This window comes from Puntigrus tetrazona, chromosome 14 (genome assembly GCF_018831695.1).
Source record: "Puntigrus tetrazona isolate hp1 chromosome 14, ASM1883169v1, whole genome shotgun sequence".
Lineage (NCBI taxonomy): Eukaryota > Metazoa > Chordata > Actinopteri > Cypriniformes > Cyprinidae > Puntigrus > Puntigrus tetrazona.
Genome location: NC_056712.1, coordinates 22,708,218 through 22,732,500, shown reverse-complemented (window position 1 = coordinate 22,732,500; position 24,283 = coordinate 22,708,218). Strand labels below are relative to the sequence as shown.

Below are 24,283 nucleotides of genomic sequence, written 5' to 3'. Positions count from 1 at the left end.
TCTTAAGCCTAAGCATCTCCAGCCACAATCAATAACTCATAGCACAAGTAATGGCAGCACACTTGACCTAGCCATGGCCATTCAATTTACGTCCCTGTGCATTAGCTTCGCTTTAACTTTCTTAGGGATGTGCCCTTCACTTTATGTACATGACTTAATGTTTTGTGTCATGGTGGACAGAAATTTGTATTTAAATATGCATGCGCTATGGTAACTGAAATATGATATAGATCTAAAAGAGTGGGTCCACACACAGAGCCGGTTTATCTTAGTTTGATGGAATTCATCTCTTTATGTATCCTTCGTGTTGTAAGCACCCTCATCATTAATTCATTTGACCCTTGTTGTTGCAAGTTCTTCATCCAAGCAAATAAAGCTTTGTTTGTCACGGGATCATTTCGGAAGCATACGTCCTTTTAGCACCCATACATTTCACTGTGTCGTTGGCACTTAGCATTATTTGACATCCTTAGATAACCCCTTTGAAATGCATTGCTGCAGCAGTATTCCACAAACTCTCTTGCTCAGTACTTCTGTTCAGGTTGTATTAAAATCTCTCTCGAAACACTTCTTAGCTGAGGAACCTGCCTTTATTCCTTAGGGTACTTACGTAACACCGATATAACTAGCACGCTCACTTGAGGGGTTTTAAAATTTGGTTTTGGGCCCCCTTTTGCTGTGTTTGAGGCTGCTGGGGTGAATGCAGAAGGGATGAGTGATAGGCTGTATTGAATATATTTGCATTGATTTTTTGGTGTTTGTAATACTTTTTTAAAATCCCCATGCTTACCAAGGCTGCATTGATTTGATCAGATGTATAGGGAAAACAGTACTATTGTGAAATATTATTACAATTTATTTAATGACATTTTTTAATATACGTGACGACAAAGCTAAATTTACAGCCAGTATCAGTGTCACATGATCCTTCAGAAATCACTCTAATAGGACGATTTGATGCACAAGAACAATTTCGTATGATCAGTGTTAAAAACAGCAGTTCTGCCTAATATTATTGTGGAAACCATGATGCATATATTAAGAAAGTCTCTGAAAATGAAAATAGTGTTACAGTCTATATAAACTCTTTGTGCATACCAAAATACATAATTGTTTTTAAATATAATTTGCCCTCCTCTATGATTCAGCGATAACTATTCTTCGCGATCTTCAGAGCCACAATGGCTGCCTTGTGTCTAGCATGAGCCTCAATGGCTGGCTTGTGCCGAGAATCTCCCTCGTGAAGAGGGTTTCCGCTGTCGAGAGCCCAGGGTCTTTCCTGGAGTAAACACAGCTCGGATTGTGCAGCAGCCGGATATGAGGAGGAGGAGAAGAGACTCAAAAGCTCTCTGTGAAAGCTCATGTTGCGCCTTTGAAGTCCACCAGCTTCTTGCTTTTAATCTTCTAATCTCACTCTCTCCTCTCTCTGGGTGTAATATAAATGTGTAATGTGCTTTTACATGTAATGTCCTTCTTGCACCAGTGTTCTTAGAGCAGTTTCAAATATTTATCGGGGTATGGTGATATCAAAGGCTTGATGCTACATCTCAAGGTCTTACATCGTTATAATAGAAATGGAATGATTAGAAACATTTCATTAATATTTATGGTGTTGCAACCAAATGTTTTACCACTTTAAACACAAAGTAAGCAGATGATTGCATAAGTGCTTTATTTATGGCTATTAAATGTTTTTTTTTTTTTTTTTTTTCAGGCACGTCTTCCATAAAATGTGTGTGGATCCATGGCTAAATGAACACTGCACCTGTCCAATGTGTAAACTCAACATCCTCAAAGCTCTGGGAGTTATGGTGAGCTCTCTCTCTCACACACACACACACACATACACACATGTGATGGGTTTACATGTTTTATGGGGACATACTATAAATAATGTTTTTTTGTATACTGTGCTCAAGCATTGCCCACAAAACTTTCTACAGTTTAAAAGATGGTTCTGGATGATGTATAACCTCATCCTACAAGGTCAAAATACACTGGTTTCCATAATTTAGGGAATACCAGGACCACACACACACATTAATAATGTTTAAATATGAATGATTTATTTAAATAACCTTATAAAAAAAAAAAAAAAAAAAAAAAAAAAAAAAATATATATATATATATATATATATATATATATATATATATATATATATATATATATATATATATATATATATATATATATTCTGCTATATATGTATTCTGGGAACCATTTTCCCCAAAGTACAGTTATGTGAACACACACTGACTTGGATTTATTACAAAAACATCAGACACATTGATCTCGGAGGGCAGCAGGTTGTGACATCCCTAAGGCTATTATATGATTTGTTTTTGTTGTGACTTTATAATGATTTATGCCCTTGAAAATAACATAAATTCCTGCAGTTTAATTGGGATGGATTGCCTGTATTATTACAGATCTGAGCACGTAAACGCATTACTGTAAAAAATGGCCAAATGAATATGTGTTGCTGGTTGCAACAGAATGAGATAAAGTAATTTGGCTGTAATCTCGTTTTTTTGCAGCGAGAGGTAGAGGATTTTTGATCCTGTAGCTCCCTCTGGTGGTCACTTTCAGTCTTTTCATAAATCTTTTCATGCCATACAGTTTTCTCTTTTTTTTCTGATATAATGACGTTTGCATTAAGACGTTCATGTACTCACAGCCCAACCTGCCCTGCGTGGACAACATGGCTTTTGACATGGATCGGATGTCCCGCAGTCAGACTTCCAGCCAGAGGACAGCGCTGGTGGACTTGTCCTCTGAGACCAGCATCAGTCTGGAGCCTCTACGTCACTCCAGCTCCTCCCAGCTTCCCTCCGACGAAGAGCTCATTCCACGCTCCGGAGAAATCAACATTGCTGTTACTAGTAAGAGCGGGGCTTATTCTCTCTTATTTTGTTCTCTCTTATTCTACCTGGTTGTTCTTTAAAGGTGAAGCGTGTCATTTCTGCATCGCCAAACTGTAATGCAAAAATCGCACACTTCGTCTTGAGGTTTACTCACCTCTGTCCCACCTTCTCCTTCATTTCCTCCCCAGCAGGGGGTAAGCTTTCCTTACTGTAGTGCACTGACTGCATCGCTCCACCTGTTGTTCAGGGACATCTGTGCGCTGTGACTCATGTGCTGCTGAGGCTGAGCTCAGTGATGTGAGCAGGTGTCTGTGCTCCACCGCAGTGTGTCCTGCCTTTTACTGCAGTGAATATTTTTGTACTAGAGTTTTTAAGTTACTGTGTGTATGTCATGGTCTCTCTTCTCTGGCATATAGAAATACATTCAAAATTCTATGTAATATATATATATATATATATATATATATATATATATATATATATATATATATATATATATATATATATATATAATATTAGACATACATTTATATATATATATATATATATATATATATATATATATATATATATATATATATATATATATATATAATATGCATTCCTTATTCTCATAAAACCATCTGACTGTATATTATTGGTTATGTTTTTAACATTTAAGTTGTAATCATTCACACATTTTTAAAACATTTAAAAAGAAAACCTTTCCTTTCTATTTAAGTGGGCCTCTTTTGTAAAATGTTATTTTATTATATAAAATACATATAAATAAATATTTGTTTTAATGATAATTTCAATTCAATTAATCATTCGATTAATACACAGCTAAACCAGGTGATAGGATGCACCTATTTTTTCTGTCAGCCACTGCTGTTTTCCGTCTTTGTATGTCTTTAATCTTTTATTGTAGTGGCTGAATGTAAAGTGACTAAAATGTACATTCCATGCCATGTGTTATGTAGTAATAATATTTGAAAATTCATATTGGTTGGCAAATTTTTAAGTTTAATTGTTTTGCTACACAAGCCAAACCTTAGACCTTCATCAAAAACAATATTTATGTTTATGGCAACATCATATTCACCCTTTATATTCCATATTATATCTCTTCCTCTTACTGTATCTTGCATGTTAAAAAGTTACATTTTAAAAGGTTTTTAGACAAAATGCACACCAGCAACTTATTTTATTTCTAAATCTTTATTTCGCCTGGAATCGACTGAGATCTGTTTTTTGATCTCTTTATCTGTGCAATCAGACTTTCCTCAAACCTGTGACTCAACTTGCCAACATGCTCAAGTTGCCTTTAAAAAGAAAAAAACCCACCCGTTTGCTTTCTCCCTGAAGTTATTTTATCGTTAAGGTTGTGTCAGCATTTTTTTATTAGGTTACGCAGAGCAGTGGCACACATGTTGAGCACAGCGACACTAAAGAACAGAAAACTGCATGCAAGTAAAATAAGTAAACGCTCAAGGAACTGCACACCTTTGTTGCAGAAACAGATGTAAGGTAATTACACATTTGTGGGATAATTTATTATTTACCAACCACTTGTCCTGGTGCTATGTCTTTAAAATATTATGTTCAGCAATTTTAACCCCTCCTGTTGGCCTGCGTTTGTATTGCAGTGATTAATTATATTAAAGAAGCCCGAGCAGGTGTATCTGCTTGAACAGCTCTGCAATTTTTAAAGGTTTTTGGTTGTTTCTGAAATCTTAGTGGTCTCTGTTTTGTCTTTAGATTCTGTGAGAAAAAAAAAAAAATATATATATATATATATATATATATATATATATATATATATATATATATATATATATATATATATATAAACACCCTTAAAAAGTCTATGTGGAATACTTACTGATGCATTTTCTAATGACATGGCAAAATTCTCTCTGCTTTGTAAATGTACGGCTAAGTGTGGTGTTACATTTCGCTCTCGTGTTTTATCTGTCTTGTTCGCGATCATCGCTTGCCTATGGTTTCCTCTCCTGGTCCGCGGATTAGAGAAGTGTTCCTCTTTCCTTCACACCTCCGTCTTTCGCCAGTTTCCTCTTCTCTTCGGCTCTCTGTCGAGATGATACCCTGGCCCCGCCCTCAACAGAAAATGACCCCCTTCCCCTTTTACTCTGTTAACAGAAGAGTGGTTTATTGTTGCCAGCTTCGGCGTCCTCTCTGCTCTCACACTTTGCTACATGATCATCAGAGCCACTGCCAACAGCCCCATCTATGAGTGAGTATTGTAGATCAAAAAATACATTTAGTACGCGCCGCGCAGCATGATTTGTCACGTTAATGTACTGCTTTTCTACAATTAATTGTAAATTGTCAGTATTATGCTGCTGTAAGGGCTGTAGAATCTTTTTAACAATTAATTAAAAGTTAGAGGATTAGAAATTATATATATATATATATATATATATATATATATATATATATATATTTATAACAGTGTTACTTTTATATTAAGATACTATTACAATTTTTTAAATTTACTATTTAATTTTGATTTGTTATCCACATCTGAACATCTGTATGAAATTCCCGTTATTTCCATGTGCTTCACATCAGTGCCCGTTAAATGCTTTTTCTTTATTTTTGTCTTTTTCAGACTGAAGTTGGAATGAAGATATCTTGAGGCATCCTTATTTCTGAAACAGAAATGCATCCTGAAAAACAAAGCTGCAGATTACACAAGCCTCTAGCACAAGCATTTGTAGTTTTATTAGTTAACTTGCACAATCAGAGCTTTTCACTGGATGATATAGCTGATGATAACTTCTTGTTTTACTTACTTGCTGTATTTAATACACTTTCAGAGATAAAGGTGCAAAGGCTGTCACGTGGGATGGTACCTTTTCAAAAGGTACACTTTTGTACCTATTGGGTTAAAATATATACAGTTTGAATGCTAATATGTACCTTTTAGGTACTAAAATGTATCTTTTGTACAGATTCCTCCCTAATGACAGCTTTTGTACCTTTACTTCTGAGAGTGTAAGCCTCTTTATTTTCATTTTAAAATGAATAGTATTATATGTTAAATGTCTCTTGCATTTGTATATTTCTTTCAGATCCTTTGAATTGTCTTTGTTAAAACGAATGACCGTTTTTATTTTTTCAAACATTTGTGTGTGTATTAAAATTGCTTTGTGCAAAAATCGTTGTTGTGCTCTTTAGTTTTTGATTACTAGTAATAATTGCGTTCCTTGATACTGTGTTGATGCTTTTGTCTTTCTCAGTTTATCATGGACTCCCGAATCTAATTTTCAGCAACCTCCATCATGCCATTTCTACTAGACGCACAATATTGATTTATTGTGGCATATTATAACGATACAGTTTAATTCAGCAGTTCCTTACAGCAAGTCAAGCCAAGAGCACTAAAAACACTACTATATCTATGAGGACAGATTGTGTTTTGTACCTAAAACCTGAAAAAACCCCACACGAGCAAGCTAATAAAGGACTGACGGAGTGAGGCCAACTTTTCTGTGTTATTTTGCAATATGCATTATTAGGCTGCCGTATTTCAGCCTATAATCATATGATTACGAGTTACATTACTTTACACACGTGCTGTGTATTATGAAATAGTTAAATAATAGTTAAAAATATATGGAGCATCCGCATATTTGTCTTAACAGTCTGAAATTGAAAGTTTAGTACTTGCAGCATTTTCTTATCTGTGTATACTAGACATGATATAAATTAAAGAGAAAATTTAGACATAAAATGTAGTCTATTTAAATTTTAGATAAATGATCATCATGCTATATTATCACTAAATCTTGGAATCGATATTTTTGTCAACTAGTTTTCTTTAAAGTTTTATGTTTTATGTTTCTTTTTTTCCAAACTCACTGGTCTGTTCTTGCACCCCTTATTTATTGAGCAAACAAAACAAAACATCATTTATAGCTCATTTTTTAGAAATTTCGAAAGTTCAGTTATTTTTGACCAGTAACACCAAACGCGTGGGGGTATAAAAAAAGTATAGAATTAATCAGAAGTTTTTGAGAAGTTGTTATTACATATGCGAACAAAATCAGTAATTAAATAGCGTTTTCAGGTAATGATGACAACATGAGGTTTAAATCAAGCAGCTGTATATTATTAAAACACCCAAACCCTTCCATTTAAAAAAATAAATAAATCATAAATAAAGCAGTGAGAAGCATGATGGTAATTAATTGGTCTGGTGTCAAGGACATAATAAGTGTTGATTACACGTAACCGAGCGACATTGATTTTGTGCTCAGATGAAATGTCAGATTTGAGCGCAACCTTTATGAAGGAGGCGAATAAATCTTTTCAGTCAGCGGGAGCCGCGTCTTTAATATTCCATTAACATTCAGAAGAACCGTTCCTTCTTTCGCCCGTCTCATTTCTATCAAAAAACGGCATCGTCTCAATGCGTCCTAATCTAACCCCCGTCGTTTTTTTTTGTTGGTTGTCTGTTTTCAGGTGGCCATTTCTTCAACCGCAATTCTGTGTCTCCGCGCAGCGTCGTCTGTGAGATGGAGCTTCCAGACATCCAGGCGTCTCTGGACATGTACGACGACAACAAATCCTGAGGCCACGCACCCGCTCCACCTCCAGCCCATTCCTCCATCGTCCTCTCCCCGACCCCAGACCGCGGGGGAACAACCTTTACGAGTGTGAAATGGAGTATTGACAGTGAGCGCACTGACTCTGGCGATAAACTCTACCGCTGTAGAACGATCCTCAGAGCGATCGGTCTCCTCAAGCGAACCTGATTGGACAGTTGCACCATCATCAGCCTCCTCACACTTTAACACTTACTTTTTTTTCTCTTACGTTTTGAAAGACGGTTTCAAAAGACATCTTTTTCGCGGACGGCTGTGGGGAGTACCTCTTAGTTCGTTTCTCTGGTCTCCTTCGGTTAGCCCGTCGTGTTGACTGTCGTCTCATGTATGTAATTTGCTGAGCGTTTTTAAGTTCCCGTGCTTAATATTGTTCCAGATGAGGAAAGCTCTTCTCTCGTGGACGGTCGTGAATGCGGGATCGGAAACCGAGCCTTTATAGAAGAGCCGTACGCTTTGTATCTCTTGCTTTTGTAGCTGAACGAGATGCGAACAAACTCGTCCTTCATCCGCTGAAATGCTGCAGCTTCACGTTTAGTGCTGGCCCGTTAGCACTCAAAACTCCTCGACAAATCACCGTTACTTCCTTGTAGAAATATATACAGTATTTCTCTGTACATAGAATGAAAATGTTTTAAACATGTATTTAAAGAAAATCCTATGGAATACCTACAAGCGAATACTAATCAGTTCCAAGCAAGGGGACCTAATATATATATATATGAATATATACAGTATTTGCATATAATAATTCATATATCTCTCTCTCTCTCTCTCTCTCTCTCTCTCTCAAGTGGCCTCTTAGCACAGTTTGTCTTTCCTGGATCTTGTCCGTGCACAAGAGTGTCTGTCTCTTTTGCGTTCTCGGTTTTCGTGACCAGTTTTTGGGGGATGGTATTGTGACCATACTGGCCTGCACTCACAGAGATCTTTGTGCTGATTCCGCATCGGTTTTGTTTTCTGTCATATGTGGTTGCAGTCAGGACAGAGCCGAAGCTCTACTCTGAGACAGTGAGTGAGTAAAGGCTCTGCTTTATGTGGGTCATGATATGGGCTACCTATGTTACATACTGCCTCAGCATTAAACTTGTCATAATTGCCTATACTGTTTGCTTTCTTTGAGTGAGGTTTGAAATCAACGCAACACATCTTTTAGTATTTTAAATGTGTTTTTATACTTGTAGTTTTCATTTTAATATCAGCTTTAGGAAATATGTTTTTGTGGGGTTTTTTAATTCAGTATATAGCTTTATTATTTTTATTATTACTATTTTCAGTACTTCTGCATATTTTTTTTTATATTAGTTGCCAAGGCAACACCTTCATTTAAATTTCTAATATTTATTAAAATGCAATCCAATTTTTTTTTTTTCATTTTATTTTGGGTTGATTTCAATTAATTAAAAGCTAGTTTTATTTTCGGTTAAAAATAATAGCACTGACATGGATGGATGAATAAATGAGCTTTACTGGGGCACCAGCCACTTTGGAATTCAAAGGAATAAATTTGCTCCACCCTGGGAAAAAAAAAAAAAAGCTAATTGGATTTTTATTAAGGAAAACATTTTTTTTATTAAGAATAAATAAATACGATTGAATACTGATTTAAATATTTTTGTTTAGTATTAGCATATGTTTATGATTATTATTATTTTATAGATATTTTAATATAAATATATAGTAGTATAGCAAATCAGTGACAGCTAAAATAAAGCATCACTACTTGTATTAAAGGTTACTAAATTACTATAACAATAACAAATTAATATAACTATAAGCAGCAGCTTCCCAATTAAACAAAATAATTCGTCAGGAAGTGTAATGGATTCACAGAATTTGTAATGGTTTTAATGAGTCTTGTTTAGTATTGGTTTTAATGGAAGATGTAATGGTGTCCTTTGGTAATTTGTAGCCTTGGTTGCTTGTTAAAAAGTAAATCCCAATGAAATATGTCCCAAAACGCACTACAGAAGACCTTTTTATGGTTTTAGTGGTTAAAAGCTCATGCCCAGTAATGTTTGTAGTGGAAACTATCATCATTTCTGTGATGGCGTCTATTGTTTTTCGCTTATTTTGTTTTGTTTTTGTTGTTTGTTTATTTTCCAGCAGGAAACCGAGTAACAGACGCCATTGTGTGTGACCTTTAGCTTCTCGGAAAGTAATTAGAGTTTTGGTAATTAGACACTATTATATTAATTTCATTAAAGTCCGTTTAGTGTCTGTTTAGTATAACCTTTTCCTGTGTGAATCTTCGGTGTTTTATTTTCACACTTGAAGTCTGTTTACCTCAGGTAATGCGTTCATTCGCCGCGAGAGGGCGATAGAGCCCTACGATCTGCTGCAGGAAATAACAGAGAGTAGAAATGAAAGTTGTTCAAGTGTACGGAACGTTTAACGTAACGTTTGCTAATGACTCTTTTTAAATGGCGTTTGCTTCAACGTTAGTTGTATTGATAATTTGCCACGAACTGCTCGCGGGATCCGACGGCGTCGAACTAATCAGGAAATATCTGACGGACGGAGAAAGACTGAAGACTTTTCAGCGAGAACATGAAAACATTGAACACCACCGGAGCCGGATTAATTTCCAGGTACATTTATTATACTAACTCTGAATACCTCACAGCAATAAATGAGAATAACTACAGCATTAAATAAGAATAATAAAAGCTCAGTCGTACGGCTGATAAGTGACAACGACCGCGTTTCAAAACCTAATGAGCTTAGCAAATATATACTGTATCAGCTTTAGGCATCGTAAATGAGCTCCTTCATACACATTCATGTGCCTAGAAATGATATTTAGTTAGGCAGCTTACTCGGTTTTGAGAGGTAGATAATAACTAGCTGATCTAAATATTAAAGTAAATCTACAGTTAATAACCTAACATACTTATTTAAAAAAAAAATGCAAGTAATGCCATTAGTTTCTGTCATGTGATGTGACCGATTTCCTCATGTGATTCACATCTCACCTGTTGGGCATGACTTGTTTTGTGTGTTTGTAGAACTCACTCAAGAGACAAGTCTTTCTAAACCAAGCGCTGAAGAAATCCAACCACTCTGCCCGGTATGGCATCAACCGGTTCTCAGACTTATCCGCACAGCAATTCAGAGGTGACTGTATGCAGGTTATCGGTGCTTAGAGATGAATGCACTTTCTATGATGTAACCTAACTATTTTTTTTTCCCCCCTCTCAGAGCGATATCTCACAGCTCGGGCTGAGACCGCTCCGAAGTTTGACCCCTCTAGCACTGGAATTGAAGTTAAGATGAATAATCCACCCAGGTTTGATTGGAGGGACCGTGGAATTGTTGCGCCAGTCCGAAACCAGGAGTCGGTATGATGTAGATGTTAATATTAGCTTTCAGACTTGCACTTTTTCCAACTAAATTTATAATTTTTTTCATACTCTTATTTACTCTGCATTTCTTCTTGCTTTTTCGTCTAGTGTGGAGGATGCTGGGCCTTCAGTGTGGTGGAGGCCATTGAAACGGTATCTGCTAAAGATGGTGGAAGACTGCAACAGCTCAGTGTGCAGCAGGTTATAGACTGCTCCTATGAAAACAAGGGCTGTAATGGCGGGTCTCCTGTTGGAGCTCTGGATTGGTTGAAACAGGTGCTGTCATCTGCTGCGTCTTTTTCATGTGATAATGTAACTGGGAAAGATTAAATAATGTTTATTGACATTAGTACTATCGCATAGTGGCATCGTAATTTTGATGGTTTGGATACCCGAAAAATGTTTTCAATATTATAAATAAATAATTATATAATAATAAAATAATTATAAATGTTCATTGTGCACCGAATCGCTATATTAAAGTATTTTCTGAAGCATCATGAAAGGAAAGGAAACAAAGGTAAGGACAGGATGAGACTTTTGGCCAGGTTTGGTGATCCATACATTAAAAATAAATAAATAATATTGTATAAATATTGCTGCCTATTACTGCAAATATACCCATGCTGCTTATGACTGGTTTTGTGGTTGTAATTACATTATTATAATAATAATAATAATAATAATTATTATTATTATTAAAATACTTCACAATATTACAGTTTTCAAACTTTCAAACGGTTCTGCAATTTGTACTGATAATTATTTTTTGTCATCATCATTTGTACGTTTCTTAGATTTGCAAACAAAACACTTCAAAGCTTACAGCTGATTAAAAGCATTAATTATGTTGGTCACATCTGTATTCGCATATATTGCGAAGTGCACAATCTAAGCTTTTAAATGACACCTTTTTTTTTCTTTTGAGAAGCTTTTTAATTAGTATTTTAATAAGGGTGTTAATTAATTCGCTAGCCGCAGCGGTTTTGAGAGGGTTAAAACTTGAAAGTGGAAAAAAAAAAGAAAAAGAATTTGTCTGTACCAGCCCCAACAAGCTGCTGATTAAAGATGTTTATCATCCCGAAAATCTCATAATTGCCACGTTCTAGTATCCTGTTTTGTGTATCCTTTGCAGACCGAACTGAAGTTGGTGAACGAGGCGGAGTATCCCTTCAAAGACATGGCTGGGATCTGCCAGTACTTTCCTCGGTCTCACGCTGGAGTGGCAGTGAGGAATTACTCAGTTTATGACTTCAGGTAATGGATGTGGCATGCAGATGGCTTGAGCTTTACATCAACAGTCAGCTGTGCCATTGCATTAAGTGCAGCGTAGACCTCACGTACTATTAAAATTCAAGGTTGAAGTTTGTCGAGATGTGAGCCAATGTTTTATGTTTACTCATCTGTTCTTGTCAACTCTGTTCGCAACTCAGGGTCAGGTGCTGAACGGCCACTGACTGTACACTCGCAAAGCTGATGTACCGCTGCTCAAATACTGAACCAAGCGCTTCTGACCTGTGCTTCGCTGTCTTACATTTGTTGCAGATGTCACTTTCTGCCTCACCTATCGTTCTTATTATGGCAATTTTTAATGACAGTTTTTATCTTAACCAACTGGGTCAACCAGCGAGCTGTTTTGCAGGTTGCAGCGAGGTTTGGTTTCCAAAGATATAAGAATAAGAGATGCACCCAATCAGTGTGTTAGGAGGATTTCTGAATGCTGTGTCACTAAAGACTAGAGTAATGATGCTGAAAATGTAGCTTTACCGTAACAGGAATAAATTACGTTTATAAATACAATGGAATAGAAAACAGTCAGTAGTAAATTTGAGCACTGTATGCAGAGTCTTGTGTGATTTAGTCAAAAGTTTAAACGGTTAAACTGCCCACAAGTTCTTTGATTCTCTATCATTCTTGTGTTTAAACGCTTTCCAAAAATGACTGTTCGATTTTGAGATCCATCTTTTCGCACTGAGGACTACAGAGGGACTCGTACGAAAACGTTTTGAGATTAAAGATCAAGGCAACTTATTTTGTCTTGCGAAAAACTTCTTCTGTAGCTTCTGAAGGGCTTTGCTAAATGGAAAAAGTAAATATTTAGGCAAAGTAAGAAAAATGTGCACGTCTCCATTCTGTAATGGCTGTATCTGAGTCTCTCAGTTGTCCTCAGATCTCAAATCATACAGTCATTGCTGGAAAATTCAAATACGCGAGAATGCTGGAAACCCAAAGAATTTGTGGCACCTGAAGGATTTTTCTGAAAAACAGCAGGCAGTTTAACTATTCAGGATAAACAAGGTAAAAAAACCCACAGTGAATCATTCAGGCAACAGCGCAGTATTAGGAATCGAGCGTATGTAAAGAACTGTATGTTGATGCAGTGGACAGGAGGAGGTGATGAAGAGTGTGCTGGTGGAGTCGGGGCCTCTTGTAGTCATTGTGGATGCCATTAGCTGGCAGGATTACCTGGGCGGCATCATTCAGCACCACTGCTCCAGACACAACCCCAACCATGCCGTCCTGATCACCGGTTATGATACCACAGGTACACACACGCAGACACGCGTGGTTAAACACTCTTTACTTGTGCCTCAGAGCATATAAAGGTTCGGAGCACTGGCCTTCACGGATTACGTCCTGTCAAGGGCACAAAATTAAGCCGACACTGGCACGCTCTGGCCGTGTGCCAACATCCCAGAAAACTGCCTGATGTGTCTGCATTATAATCAGCAAGCTGTCCGCAGCGTTTATCCTCTGCCATGATTTGTTCTCTCTTGTTTGTTTACTAGTTTAAATTAGGTACTTTCAGCGTAAAGTAGAGAAATTGATGCTCCGTATCATGCCCAAACCGTGGCTGCAAGCATTATTAATCATTCCGTACCGTTGTACTGCGTAGAGCGACTTGTTATTAATCATTTCCCATTTTCAATGATGCGTCTTCGTATTTTGTCATAGGGGAGGTGCCGTATTGGATAGTACGCAATTCATGGGGGACCTCGTGGGGTGACAATGGATACGCTTACGTAAAAATAGGGAATGACATGTGTGGTAAGTTTATAAAGTGGCCCAGTTTTAATGCATTTTTACCTTGTTGACAGTCACACAATACATTCTGCTCTGAGGCATGGTATGCGTTCATAAATATTCATGAAATGCTTGGACGTTTGGCGAACACTCAATACTGTTTGTAATGTAAAAATCAAATCATAAATGCTTATTCGATCACGTTTAGATTTCTATCAGACGGTTTGGAGATGATGCAGCGAGGTCATGTTTGTTAATTGTTTGCAGTGACTTTAAGCAATGTCAGATAACAATCATCAGCCACTGCTTCTCTTTTTCCAGGCATTGCGGACAACGTTGCTGCTGTTTTTGTGTAATTGTCAATAATCTTTGTACTTCTGTGAAAAGACCGCGATGGATCGACATTTTAAAATATCACCCTCAGGATGGAGATCCTCCGGTGTAGCTGATGAGAATTGTAAAAATTCTCAAGGGGATGCGGATAACAAATCCTGTTGCCTCTCGAATGCAAAGCAAGCACGCTGCTATTTGAGCTAATACACCACATTTCTAATCCCAGCCACTGTAGCCCAAAATAATCACAGTCAGAGCCGGATTCTATTTTAGCTAGATCTGTCCATAAGGATGTTTTAATCTTTAGAAAACACTGTTAGTTAATGCAAGCGCGCAGCCGAACACATTATTATACATGAATACTAATTGCAGCCTTAAAGAGTTTTGAAAGGAAAAAGTGCCTTTACTACAGTATGTGCCGGATATGTTCTGCTTTTAAAAACATTTTTACCTACAAAGTTGACTTCTTGTTCCGCTTGACAGTTTTGCATTTGCTAATGCATTTTAAAAACTATGCGAATTGTTTACTTATAGTATATAAACTCTATCCAAGTTTACGTTTTGACAAAAACAGTTTTTTATTTTTTCAAATAAACATGAAGTTTCTCTATTTGTGTATATTATTTACAAAATAGAAATCAGTTTCTATCATATTGACACTATATACACAAGTGCATCGACAGTTTTACTTATGTAGATGTTGTTAAATTGACTTTTCACTCTCATTCTGTCATTTTCAAAAGTTTTCTGTGTCGTCTCGGAGATGGTAGGCTTGCGAGGTGTGAAGCTTGTTTTTCTTCTGTACTCCGCAAACGTTTGTCCATCCTCTCCTCATCCCTCCATCTGTTTAGTCTGAGTCATCGCTGCTGCTGCTGCTGCAGTAGGAGCTGTCGCAGCATTCGGCCATGTACAGGAAGGTGTGCTCGCTCGGGTCCAGCTTGGGAACCCATTCCCTCGGAACCAGGAAGGTCGCCAGGTTAAACAGATCCACGAACACCTTGTAGCGATCACTGGCAAAACGCACACAAGGCTTGTCAATGCACGCTTGTTCTTGTTTTTGAGTGGTTTGTGTTTAGAAGACGTTTTGCACATTGCTGCCAATTCACATATCATTTCTCAGCATTATGTTTCACATGGATAACTCCAGCAGATGCAGAGTGTTTCGTCTGATGACTGGATTTGTCCCAGATTATTTGGCCTACCTGACAGTGGAGCGCAGGTACTGATAGCCTGATGAGCCACCTGTGCCGTCTTTACTGCCAATCATTCTGTGCACCATACACACATGGTTATCTAGGGGGAAATTACGTTACAGATTAGGCGGGAAGTCAAATAAAATCATTATTGATATGCTTTTGTTCTTGTGTGTCGACACTCCTAATAGGCTCTGCCCCACAGGGTGTTTCAGGTCAGGTTTATGTACTGTTCTGAGGTTTTCACGTACATCTCCATTTTGTCATGAGCGTGTCGATGTCCATCAGAGATGTCAAGAGCTGAAAAGGAACCTGAAACCGAGGCTCCTCCCTGAAAGGAGATGACGATGAGTAAGTAAATGAGCTATCAGAAAACAATACCATGGTGTTCTTTTAAGTGGTAATCTTGTAAATGCTATATGAATATGAAAAGTATCATTTAGAACCATGACATATTTCATGAAGTACAATATCACATTCAATCTGTTTTGTTAGGAGCGTTATATAAATAAAGGTTACTTGACTTTGAAAGCACATTTATAAATATTAAGGTAATGTTTTTAGTATCTTTCAGTCAGGAGAGTCGTATTTAACAGGTTGGTTTTAAGTTTTCATCGCTATAGCAATACTATTAATAGCATGAACTAACAATGAACAACACGTTTACAAAACTTTTCTTAATCTTATCTTAATACTTATTAATGTACCTTAATTTCTACATACAATTCTTAAAAAATAAAATATATATAGATAGATCATTAAAAAAAAATTAAATAACGGTTTTATTCAGCAAAGATTCTATAAATTGGTCAGATATGACAGTAAAAAAATACGTACAATTTTACAGAAGATTAAAGCAGCATGACAATTCTATTCATCAAATAACATCAAATAAATTATTTCACAATTGATAATAAGACATGTTTCTTGAACATCAAATCAGCATATTAGAATAATTTCTGAAGGATTATATGACACTGATGACTATTGTAATGGCTGATGGCTTTTAAAATAAGTTGTAATAAGATTTAAAATTGTAATAATATTTCACAACATTACTATTATCACTGTTTATTTTGCTCTATTAGTAACACTTTACAATAAGGTGTCATTTTTTAACATTAGTTCATGTATTAAAATGAACAATGAGCACTACATGCATTTAATAATCTTTGTTAATGTTTATAAAAATACAGTCGTTCATTGCTCGTGTTAGTTTATGGTGAATTAACTAATGTTAGCAAAAAAAAATTGTGATAATGATTATAATATATTATTAAATGCTGAAAATTAACATTAACTACAATTTTTGAATGCTGTAGATGTATTGTTCATTCATTGTTAATATTAACTAATAAATCGTACGGCAAAGTGTTACAGTTTTATTTCATTTTAATGCCGCTTTGTTGAGCATAAGAGTCTTAGTGACTCTTGTGATTCAATTAGCAGGTCTTCCTGCAGATAGATGTACCTGTAAAAGTAGATCATCAGGGCTCCTTGCAGTGCTTTATAGGACAGCCTCCTCTGACCTGCAGACAGAAGCAGATATTCGCTTGTAACCGCTAGAGGATGTGTCACTTGACATTGTATCTCTGCAGCGTCTCGAGAGCTTTGCTGACCTGTGCTTACTAAGTGATCGTGTCTTTTCTCATCAAAGAGCGATAAGAAAATGTCTCTCTGCTTAATGAGCTCAGCCATCATCTCCTCTTTCATCTCCGAGTCTGGTTTTTGCTATTAAGAAGAAACAGACGTGTCACTTACAACTTGGATGCGAGCATTGCACAGAATTATCAAGGGATGCTCCACATACCTCTATTTTTTCCTTCTCTCTCCTGAGCCCCTCAAAAATATTGGTTTCCAGTTTCCACCAAAAATTGAAGCCATCTTCCTCCAAGCCAGGCGTTCTCTCCAGCCATTGCTGAAAAGTATTGATCGCTTATGAGAAATGTTAATCGGCAGGTTGCCGTCTATTAGATTAATCCTGACTTGATGTATAAATTGGCTACATAACCTATTCCTCTCTGAATACCAATAACCTGCAATGAAATCCAGTAAGTTATGGTTTTTGTGATGAATTTCACTGATTAATACAGTATTCATGACTTCACAGCTAATATATCATCGTATAATGTCATTTCCCTCAGGTTTACCTCCACTAACTGGAGCAGCGTGTGCTCCTGCTCTGAATGAAGGAGCAGCTCACTTTCCTGGTCACGGAAATTGTCCCGGTAATGCCTTCTGTTGTAAGGGACCCTCTGGTTGTGTGGGACCCCAATCTTGTTTTCCAACAGTCGAAACTGCAGACTCTGGAAACCCGAAGCAGGTGAGAGATATTCCCTGTGCACAAAAAAAAAAAAACGCAGATCAATCGAGCTAAATGCAATTATGCTAAACACTGGCATTGATTTTGATTTAACAAATTAGTGCCATCTAATGCTTATTTACTGAGTTAGCTATCTCCCGTCTCTCGAGTGTTAGCACATTTCCAACAGCGAGCTCGCCCCAAACAATGCTGTTATCTAGGAAATGTATTACTTGCTTTCAGTAACTGCACGGCAGTAAGGCGTTTTTAAACGGTATTAGGAATCGGAATGATGAGAATTTTATACACCTTACCTGAAGTCATAGAAGTCTAAGGCGGTCATGGTTTCCAGGACGGCGAACTGGTCAAGCAGCAATCTGAATATCATCACAATCCTGTGGATGCGAGTGTTGACTTTGAGCATGTTTCGCTCGTCACGTACCTGAGGAAACATGCAGTAGATTTAGATTTATTTTCACCGGTCTTTATAATGTCCCTGAACCAGACTGAAGGTGGCAGCCTCATGCTGCGGCGCACAGCCTTTTTTTTTTAAACTGAACTACATGCATCATAAAACTGAAGGTTTGGGCTGTTCATCATTCTAAAGGCCCCCAAACAATAAATGAACTGAATATTTAATTAGGCTTAGAAGCGTGCGTATGTAGCGCTTTGACAAGAACGTCAAATATCCTTATAAAATGTGAAGCAATATATATAAAAAAACATTTTTTAAAAATATATGAATAATTAGATTCAACTATGATGAAATAATGACATTTCTGATGTTTAAATAATTGCAGTTCATTTAAACTTTCTATTCATCAAAGAATCTTGAAAAAAAAAAAAATGTATCCGTGTTTCCACAGCATTATTAAGAAGCCCAATTGGTTTTCAGCAGTTATAATAATAAAAAGAAATGTTTTGGCATATTCCAATGATTAACAGTGAAGACTGGAGTAATGCCTGCTGGAAATTTTGGCTTTACCATCAAAGGAATGAATTGCAATTAAAAATATATTACAATAGAAAACATTATTTTCAATTTTTAATGGTATTTCGCAATATTACAGCATTAGCGGACATACCGTAAGAGACTTCTCACAAAAACATTACAAAAATACAAATAAAGTCTTACCAACTTTACTTTTGAATGCTAATGCAGAAAATAAAAGATAATAACATTAAAACGATTGCCGTGCTTGTGAGGTGTTTTATTTACAGATATTTATGAAAATCATTCATCATCTCTCGCTAATCTCTTGTTTGTGCCCTGTCAGCTTGTACCTTCATTAGATGTAATATTCTCATTAAAATGGTGTTTAACAAATTTTTAATAGGTGACTTATTACATCTTAATCGGTCTACGTTGATTAAAAGCAGGTCCGTTCAAGTTAAGGAGCTAAATCTGATAACTCCAGCTGTTCGTAACCCAGTTTTTTTTTTTGCGTCTTTGTGTTCGGGCTACTCACATGTCCACTGATGAAGATCTCTCTCACCGAGTCCAGCTCCCACAGAACTTGTTTGAACCACAGTTCATATGCTGCAATACAAAGAACGAGTTAATCATTTCTTCAGGTTGCACGCGAAAAGTCATTACATTTCAAGGTTAATGTACTGAGACACCATGCCACTGAACTCCAAGGTTATGAAAGTCATTAAATTTCAGCATGCATTTATTTATGTATTATGTGCATGAGTAATGCTAGATTCACTGGCGAGGTAGATGCCTGATTGTTGACGTTAAATCAGATACGGAACACCGCATCCAGCTATATGTTTTTCAGTTAGTCTTACCTATTTTAGGCTGCAGCGAAACTTGTCAACATTCAGCTTTATAAATGGGGAAATGAATAATTTTTTTTTGCCCGTCGTGTTTTGGGAGCTTTCATCGGAGAGAGGCTAAGACTGATTTGCCCGAAGGCTGTTTAGCGTTTGTTTGGCTCACCTTGATGTGTGACGATGAACAGATGTTCGTCATGGATCTTGTTTCCCTTCAGCTCACTTTGAAGCACCTGAGATGTCACTATTTTATCCAGCTGGGGATGAGAGAACGTTTTTTTGTTGTTTTTTTTTGTTTCATGGAAAGCAAGCCAAAAAAGTCTGAAATTAAAATAGAACGTAAAACTAACTAGTTCACTCTTTGCCATTAAATTCTGAAATGCCTGCGTTTCCCAGCGTTAATTAATTTGGCAACTAAGGAAGAATCGCATGGCGCTCTGAACGTACAGACCATTATAATAAACTTTAGAGTCCAGGGCTGCCCGCCAATTAATCATAAACTATTTTAAGAGAAGCTATGCTTTACGCCTATTAAAATACATAAAAGTACCATTAATAAGCATGAGCTGATGTGTAGTTTACCTGCAGATAGTCGCCGTAAATAAGACCTCCTTTGCTGGCCTTGTTAACTCCAGTCTGAGAATCATCGTTCTCATCTTCTTTCGGATGTTGCTTACTGGTTGACCTGTATTTGGTGTACAACATGCAGTGTAGGTTTGTCTTCTGATTTCAGATATAGAAACATTATCTTCTACAATTCATGGAGAAACGCGGCTTTAAAATAGGGTATCATTATATAATCTCAATTATCGAACTATGTTGAAAGCTGAAAATACGTACACAAATTTCCTTTGAAAATAAGGACATCCACTCATGGCTGAAATGTAAACACGAGACGAGCCGGATTGTTTTCTTTCTTCAGAAAGACAGATCTGAAGGATGTTGAGAGGTTTTTATAACGTTCCCCCCCCGTGCTAACTGACCAATCGCCTCCAGATCCATCCCACCTCCCTACTGTCCATGTTCACATGGCAGTCAACATGTTGAACTTTGTCTTTTTCTTATCTTATGTAAAATCGAACTGAAATAGACAAAATGGAAACAGAACTTTGACTTTATAACAGTATGAGTGGGGCTTTTGTACATAAAGTGAACGTGTGGGGTCACGGCGGAGGGTTCAGACGAACCTAGGCAGTTCAGTTTTAACAGTGTTCCTATATTTACTGCCATTATTAGTGTTCCTAATACTTAGAAAAAAGTCATTAAGTAGTGGTAGGGTTATTTTTATGTTATTTATATGCTACTATACATATATACATATACATATATATATATATATATATATATATATATATATATATATATATATATATATATATATGTATATATATGCAGTCGTGTTTTTTTAGTTGTTGCTTGCTTTTGTTATTGGACTAAATTTGGTTCTGTTGAACAGAATGACAGTGTTTGACATTGTGTGTCAGTGACCTGTTAAACAAACCTCTCACACAGTTTCTCAAAGACTGATAAACGCACCTGCTTACATTGTCCACTGTGCTTCTGTTTTAGGTTTTTGAAGATCGGTATTCGTGTGCACTGACTGGACGCAGAAGGAACGTTTTAAACCGTGACGGTCCACACGTGGTGAGTTATGCGTCACTCCAATCATTTACATCAACTGAACCATTTCCGTGGACGCCTGTATACTTGGAAAAAGCGGTAACACTTTATAATAACTACACGCTATGAATCATTAGTTAAGCATTCGTAAATAGTCAGTCCATTGTTTAAAAACCATTGTTAGAACATTAATAGTCATTAGTGAGCAGTTCATGAATACAGCAGTACATGCCTGGATTTCTAAGCAGATCTATTAGAAAGCAAACAGAAAAGCAAACGCACAACACAGAGGGATACAGGACTATTCATTTCAAGATGCCAAAAAATATAAACTGTACAACTGTACACTTCATTTTTTTTTGCAGAGGTTTGTTGTTAATTTATGAAGCGTACAATTGTACGGTTTCATTTATTGCATCTTGAAGAAATATTTCAGTGTTCTATATCCCTCTGTGTTGTGTTTGTTTAACTTTTAACAACTGCCTTTACGTCTCCTTTATAAATGCTTTACAAGCTATAAATAGTGCTCACTTTAGATGAGTTCAAAACTGAGGGCTGGCAACTACTAAATACTTTATGACTTAATCATGAATTACAGCAGGACCATGTGTTATCAAAGCTTTATGAATGTACGTTTATTAATCATTTACTTAGATGTTCTTAATAATGTTATAATTCAGAAATGATAAATTGATCATTAATAAAGTATGAAAACACAATTATTAAACATTATATAGATGCTCACGAACAAGGCATTTATAGATGCACCTCTTACTCTTAACTAATGGTTCGTACTTCGTTACCGGAAAAGATTATATGAAAGAATCTGGGAGGACGCGTCTTGGTATTATGTGTAAACATACAAACTTTCCAGCTGAATTGTGGGTAACAGGTAAACTCCGGCTGGCCAGAACAGATTGTGAAAGGTTAGAGGGTTTGGAACGAGAGTCTGGGGAGCCGATGTGCGTGTCAGAGACAGACAGCAGGCTTGTCTTTGTGTGGTAGTGTCTTGTGTCCTTGTAAACACGCAGCTCGCAGATATTGAGCGGTCTGTGACGGGGATTGGGTGACGCTGTCTTCATACCTTTTGAGAAAAGTTGGCTAATCCATCAAATCTGCCACTTGGGGCGTAAGCGGCAAAAAAAAAAAAAACGGCTGTCGGAAACACAGAAATGAGTGACCTTCATAAATCAAAGGATTCGGTTTAACTGGGCGAGAATAAGCTAAAATGCTCCAAACGCAGTAAAAATGAGTCAGACCATCAGGAAACGCGTTGAGTGGACTCGATTGTGCGTAAATGTTGCGTTTGAGGGCGGTGTTGATCAGAAGCCGGGGAACAGTACGGTGCGTCGTGGATTAAAGCGGAAAACAGAGACCATGGCTAATACGGGTGATCCAGGGAAGGTTTTCCTCACCGCATTTGCATATGATTAGCATGCATTGCACTGAAACAACACAGTGGTGGTGTCGGTAGCATCGACAGACCTTGTCTGGCTCACTCATGCTCAGTAAATACGATGGCAATTTCCTAAAGGAAGTTCACTGGCCTTTTAAATATATGTATGTATACGTACGTATAAATTCACAGCTCTTATTAAAATCATTTACGCCATTATGCATTTCATCATACGGGCCTTCATCTTAGCTTCGGTTGATTGGTTGAGCATGGGGTTCGCTACGTGCCTCTCTAGCTTTCCAGCTGAATATATTTTGCCGCCGTGGGATCCGCAGAAAGCTCCAGCTCAAAAGGGGGCTTTACGTAACGCCTCACTTTAAAAGTACAGCCGTGTTACGTAATCTCATGTTCTACTTTACTCCCTTGCTATAGAATTGATAAAGTTCCTGCTGCACTTATACGTGTGGTTATTCAAGTCGTGTTTGGGGTTCAGATGTCAGTACGCAAAAATCTATTATTGGTTAACTAGCATTAAGGCACAGCTGCCGGATTCAGCTCTATTTCTGCTATATTTTGTTGTTATAATGCCTGAACGGATTTGAAATGTCTACCTAAAAAGCGCTTTGCTCTTGTGTGCTAAACAATTTAGCAGCAACTTTAGAAATAATGATATTGCTTGCTGGAAGTTTAAACGGCTGAGAGCATTGAGCATCCAAAATTTGATTTTAGTTAGTTAATTACTTATGTATTTAAAGTGAACTTTTTATTGTTGAAATTTTCGTTGTGAACAAACTCTCCGTATTCATAGCCTACTACAAAATGGCAAAGAATAGAGCTTAAGTACACATATTGAGCTGGTTTTTTGACATTGCAATTGGCAGCACCATGGTAAAAATGTTGTAAGATCATAATTAGTCTAGAATCTGTGCGACGTGGAACGTAAATGTATGCAGAAAAAATGAAGGTTAGCGCTAGATTTCTCTCTAGATAAGCAGAGCCGGTTTCTTTACAGGTACAAAGATCAGAGATAATTCTGCTAGCTTTTTCAAAGCTGAAATGATCGATTTTTATAAACGGTAACTGTTTTTTTTATTTTCATTGTTGTTCTTAATTAACTGAATATTGTTAACGTCTTACAAATGTTCAGACATCTTGACATACAGTACATTCCCATAAACCTCATAAGTACATTTACAAGCGAAATAAGAAAGCCGTCTGCGTCCGTCTGCGCATCCAGACGCTTCCACTTTGCCTGATCATCAGCATTATTAGTCTGAGAGCTTGAATAAATCATGAACGCGCGCGGCTGACCAAGTATTATGTTGACCTTAAAGATACCGGTGGAGATCATCTCCCAGTGCATGCATACACCTAATAGAAAATCTGAATTAAAAAACATATTTGTAAGTTAAATGCTGCAATTACCCCATCACGTACTGATACAGTTGCACTTGTGTGTTCATAAACCAGTTTTAAACGGCTAGAAGGGCGTTGCAGAAATCGCGTTTTAGTGGGTTTACAAGTTGCAGTGATGCAAGAAGCAAATTTTCAGACCCCGACTTTCTGCCTTTGATCACTCATTAATCAGATTTTTACACACAGAGCAATTATAAATGTAAGTTAATATTTAGGGATTAGCATTAATCGACCCACTGTTGCTAAAGCAGATGAAAGTGAGTTTTACTCATGACTCAAGCAGTTTTGCCTTTGATTAAAATGAATTCACATAACCTCTCACATTTAACTTCAGACTGCCCCAGTGAAATTGTTAGCTCATCGATACAGAAACAGCGGTGTAGCTTTAGTGGACAAAAAGG

The 24,283-nt window shown here is 36.9% G+C and overlaps 3 protein-coding genes across 8 annotated transcripts in view; 2 read left to right on the top strand and 1 right to left on the bottom strand.

The window, feature by feature from the left end:
* rnf130 (ring finger protein 130) overlaps positions 1–8,578 on the top strand; it is a 36,630-nt gene extending 28,052 nt beyond the window's left edge. For 2 of the 5 annotated variants that reach the window (XM_043257214.1, XM_043257212.1), the window contains exons 7-9: positions 1,715–1,811; positions 2,679–2,883; positions 7,321–8,578. In XM_043257214.1, coding sequence (XP_043113149.1) covers positions 1,715–1,811; positions 2,679–2,883; positions 7,321–7,445 — 427 coding nt within the window. In that variant the 3' untranslated portion in view covers positions 7,446–8,578. Of the gene's footprint in view, positions 1–1,714; positions 1,812–2,678; positions 2,884–5,007; positions 5,106–5,479; positions 6,289–7,320 lie in introns of those variants that run through there. The other 3 variants (XM_043257215.1, XM_043257216.1, XM_043257217.1) reach the window with 3 other exon arrangements.
* A 1,226-nt stretch (positions 8,579–9,804) lies between these two features.
* On the top strand, positions 9,805–14,786 carry ctso (cathepsin O). Of its 2 annotated transcripts, XM_043257425.1 has the most exons (8): positions 9,806–10,066; positions 10,484–10,592; positions 10,677–10,816; positions 10,928–11,095; positions 11,955–12,076; positions 13,201–13,364; positions 13,775–13,867; positions 14,165–14,786. In XM_043257425.1, the coding sequence occupies exons 1-8, from the start codon at positions 9,899–9,901 to the stop codon at positions 14,197–14,199; spliced, it is 999 nt and encodes a 332-aa protein (XP_043113360.1). In that variant the 5' UTR covers positions 9,806–9,898; the 3' UTR covers positions 14,200–14,786. The 2 variants fall into 2 exon arrangements, with proteins under 2 accessions (XP_043113361.1, XP_043113360.1); XM_043257426.1 differs by lacking the exon at positions 13,775–13,867 and having other exon boundaries at positions 9,805–10,066.
* Positions 14,730–20,419, bottom strand: tdo2a (tryptophan 2,3-dioxygenase a). The gene is made up of 12 exons (XM_043257424.1): positions 20,291–20,419; positions 20,033–20,135; positions 19,617–19,707; positions 19,141–19,211; positions 17,986–18,113; positions 17,520–17,706; positions 17,180–17,287; positions 16,989–17,100; positions 16,841–16,898; positions 15,621–15,700; positions 15,379–15,469; positions 14,730–15,186 (listed from the first exon to the last, which is right to left on the bottom strand). Exons 1-12 carry the CDS (start codon positions 20,323–20,325, stop codon positions 15,024–15,026), a joined length of 1,227 nt encoding a protein of 408 aa, XP_043113359.1. The 5' UTR covers positions 20,326–20,419; the 3' UTR covers positions 14,730–15,023.
* Positions 20,420–24,283: the final 3,864 nt, after the last annotated feature.

Coding starts and splice junctions, on each gene's coding strand:
- ctso (XM_043257425.1), top strand. CDS start 9,899: ATGGCGTTTGCTTCAACGTTAGTTGTATTGATAATTTGCCACGAACTG. Junction 10,593..10,676: donor ATCCGCACAGCAATTCAGAG/GTGACTGTATGC, acceptor CCCCCCTCTCAG/AGCGATATCTCACAGCTCGG. Junction 13,868..14,164: donor AATAGGGAATGACATGTGTG/GTAAGTTTATAA, acceptor CTCTTTTTCCAG/GCATTGCGGACAACGTTGCT.
- tdo2a (XM_043257424.1), bottom strand. CDS start 20,325: ATGAGTGGATGTCCTTATTTTCAAAGGAAATTTGT. Junction 18,114..19,140: donor AGATCTTCATCAGTGGACAT/GTGAGTAGCCCG, acceptor ATGTTTCCTCAG/GTACGTGACGAGCGAAACAT. Junction 17,101..17,179: donor GAGAGAAGGAAAAAATAGAG/GTATGTGGAGCA, acceptor TCTTCTTAATAG/CAAAAACCAGACTCGGAGAT.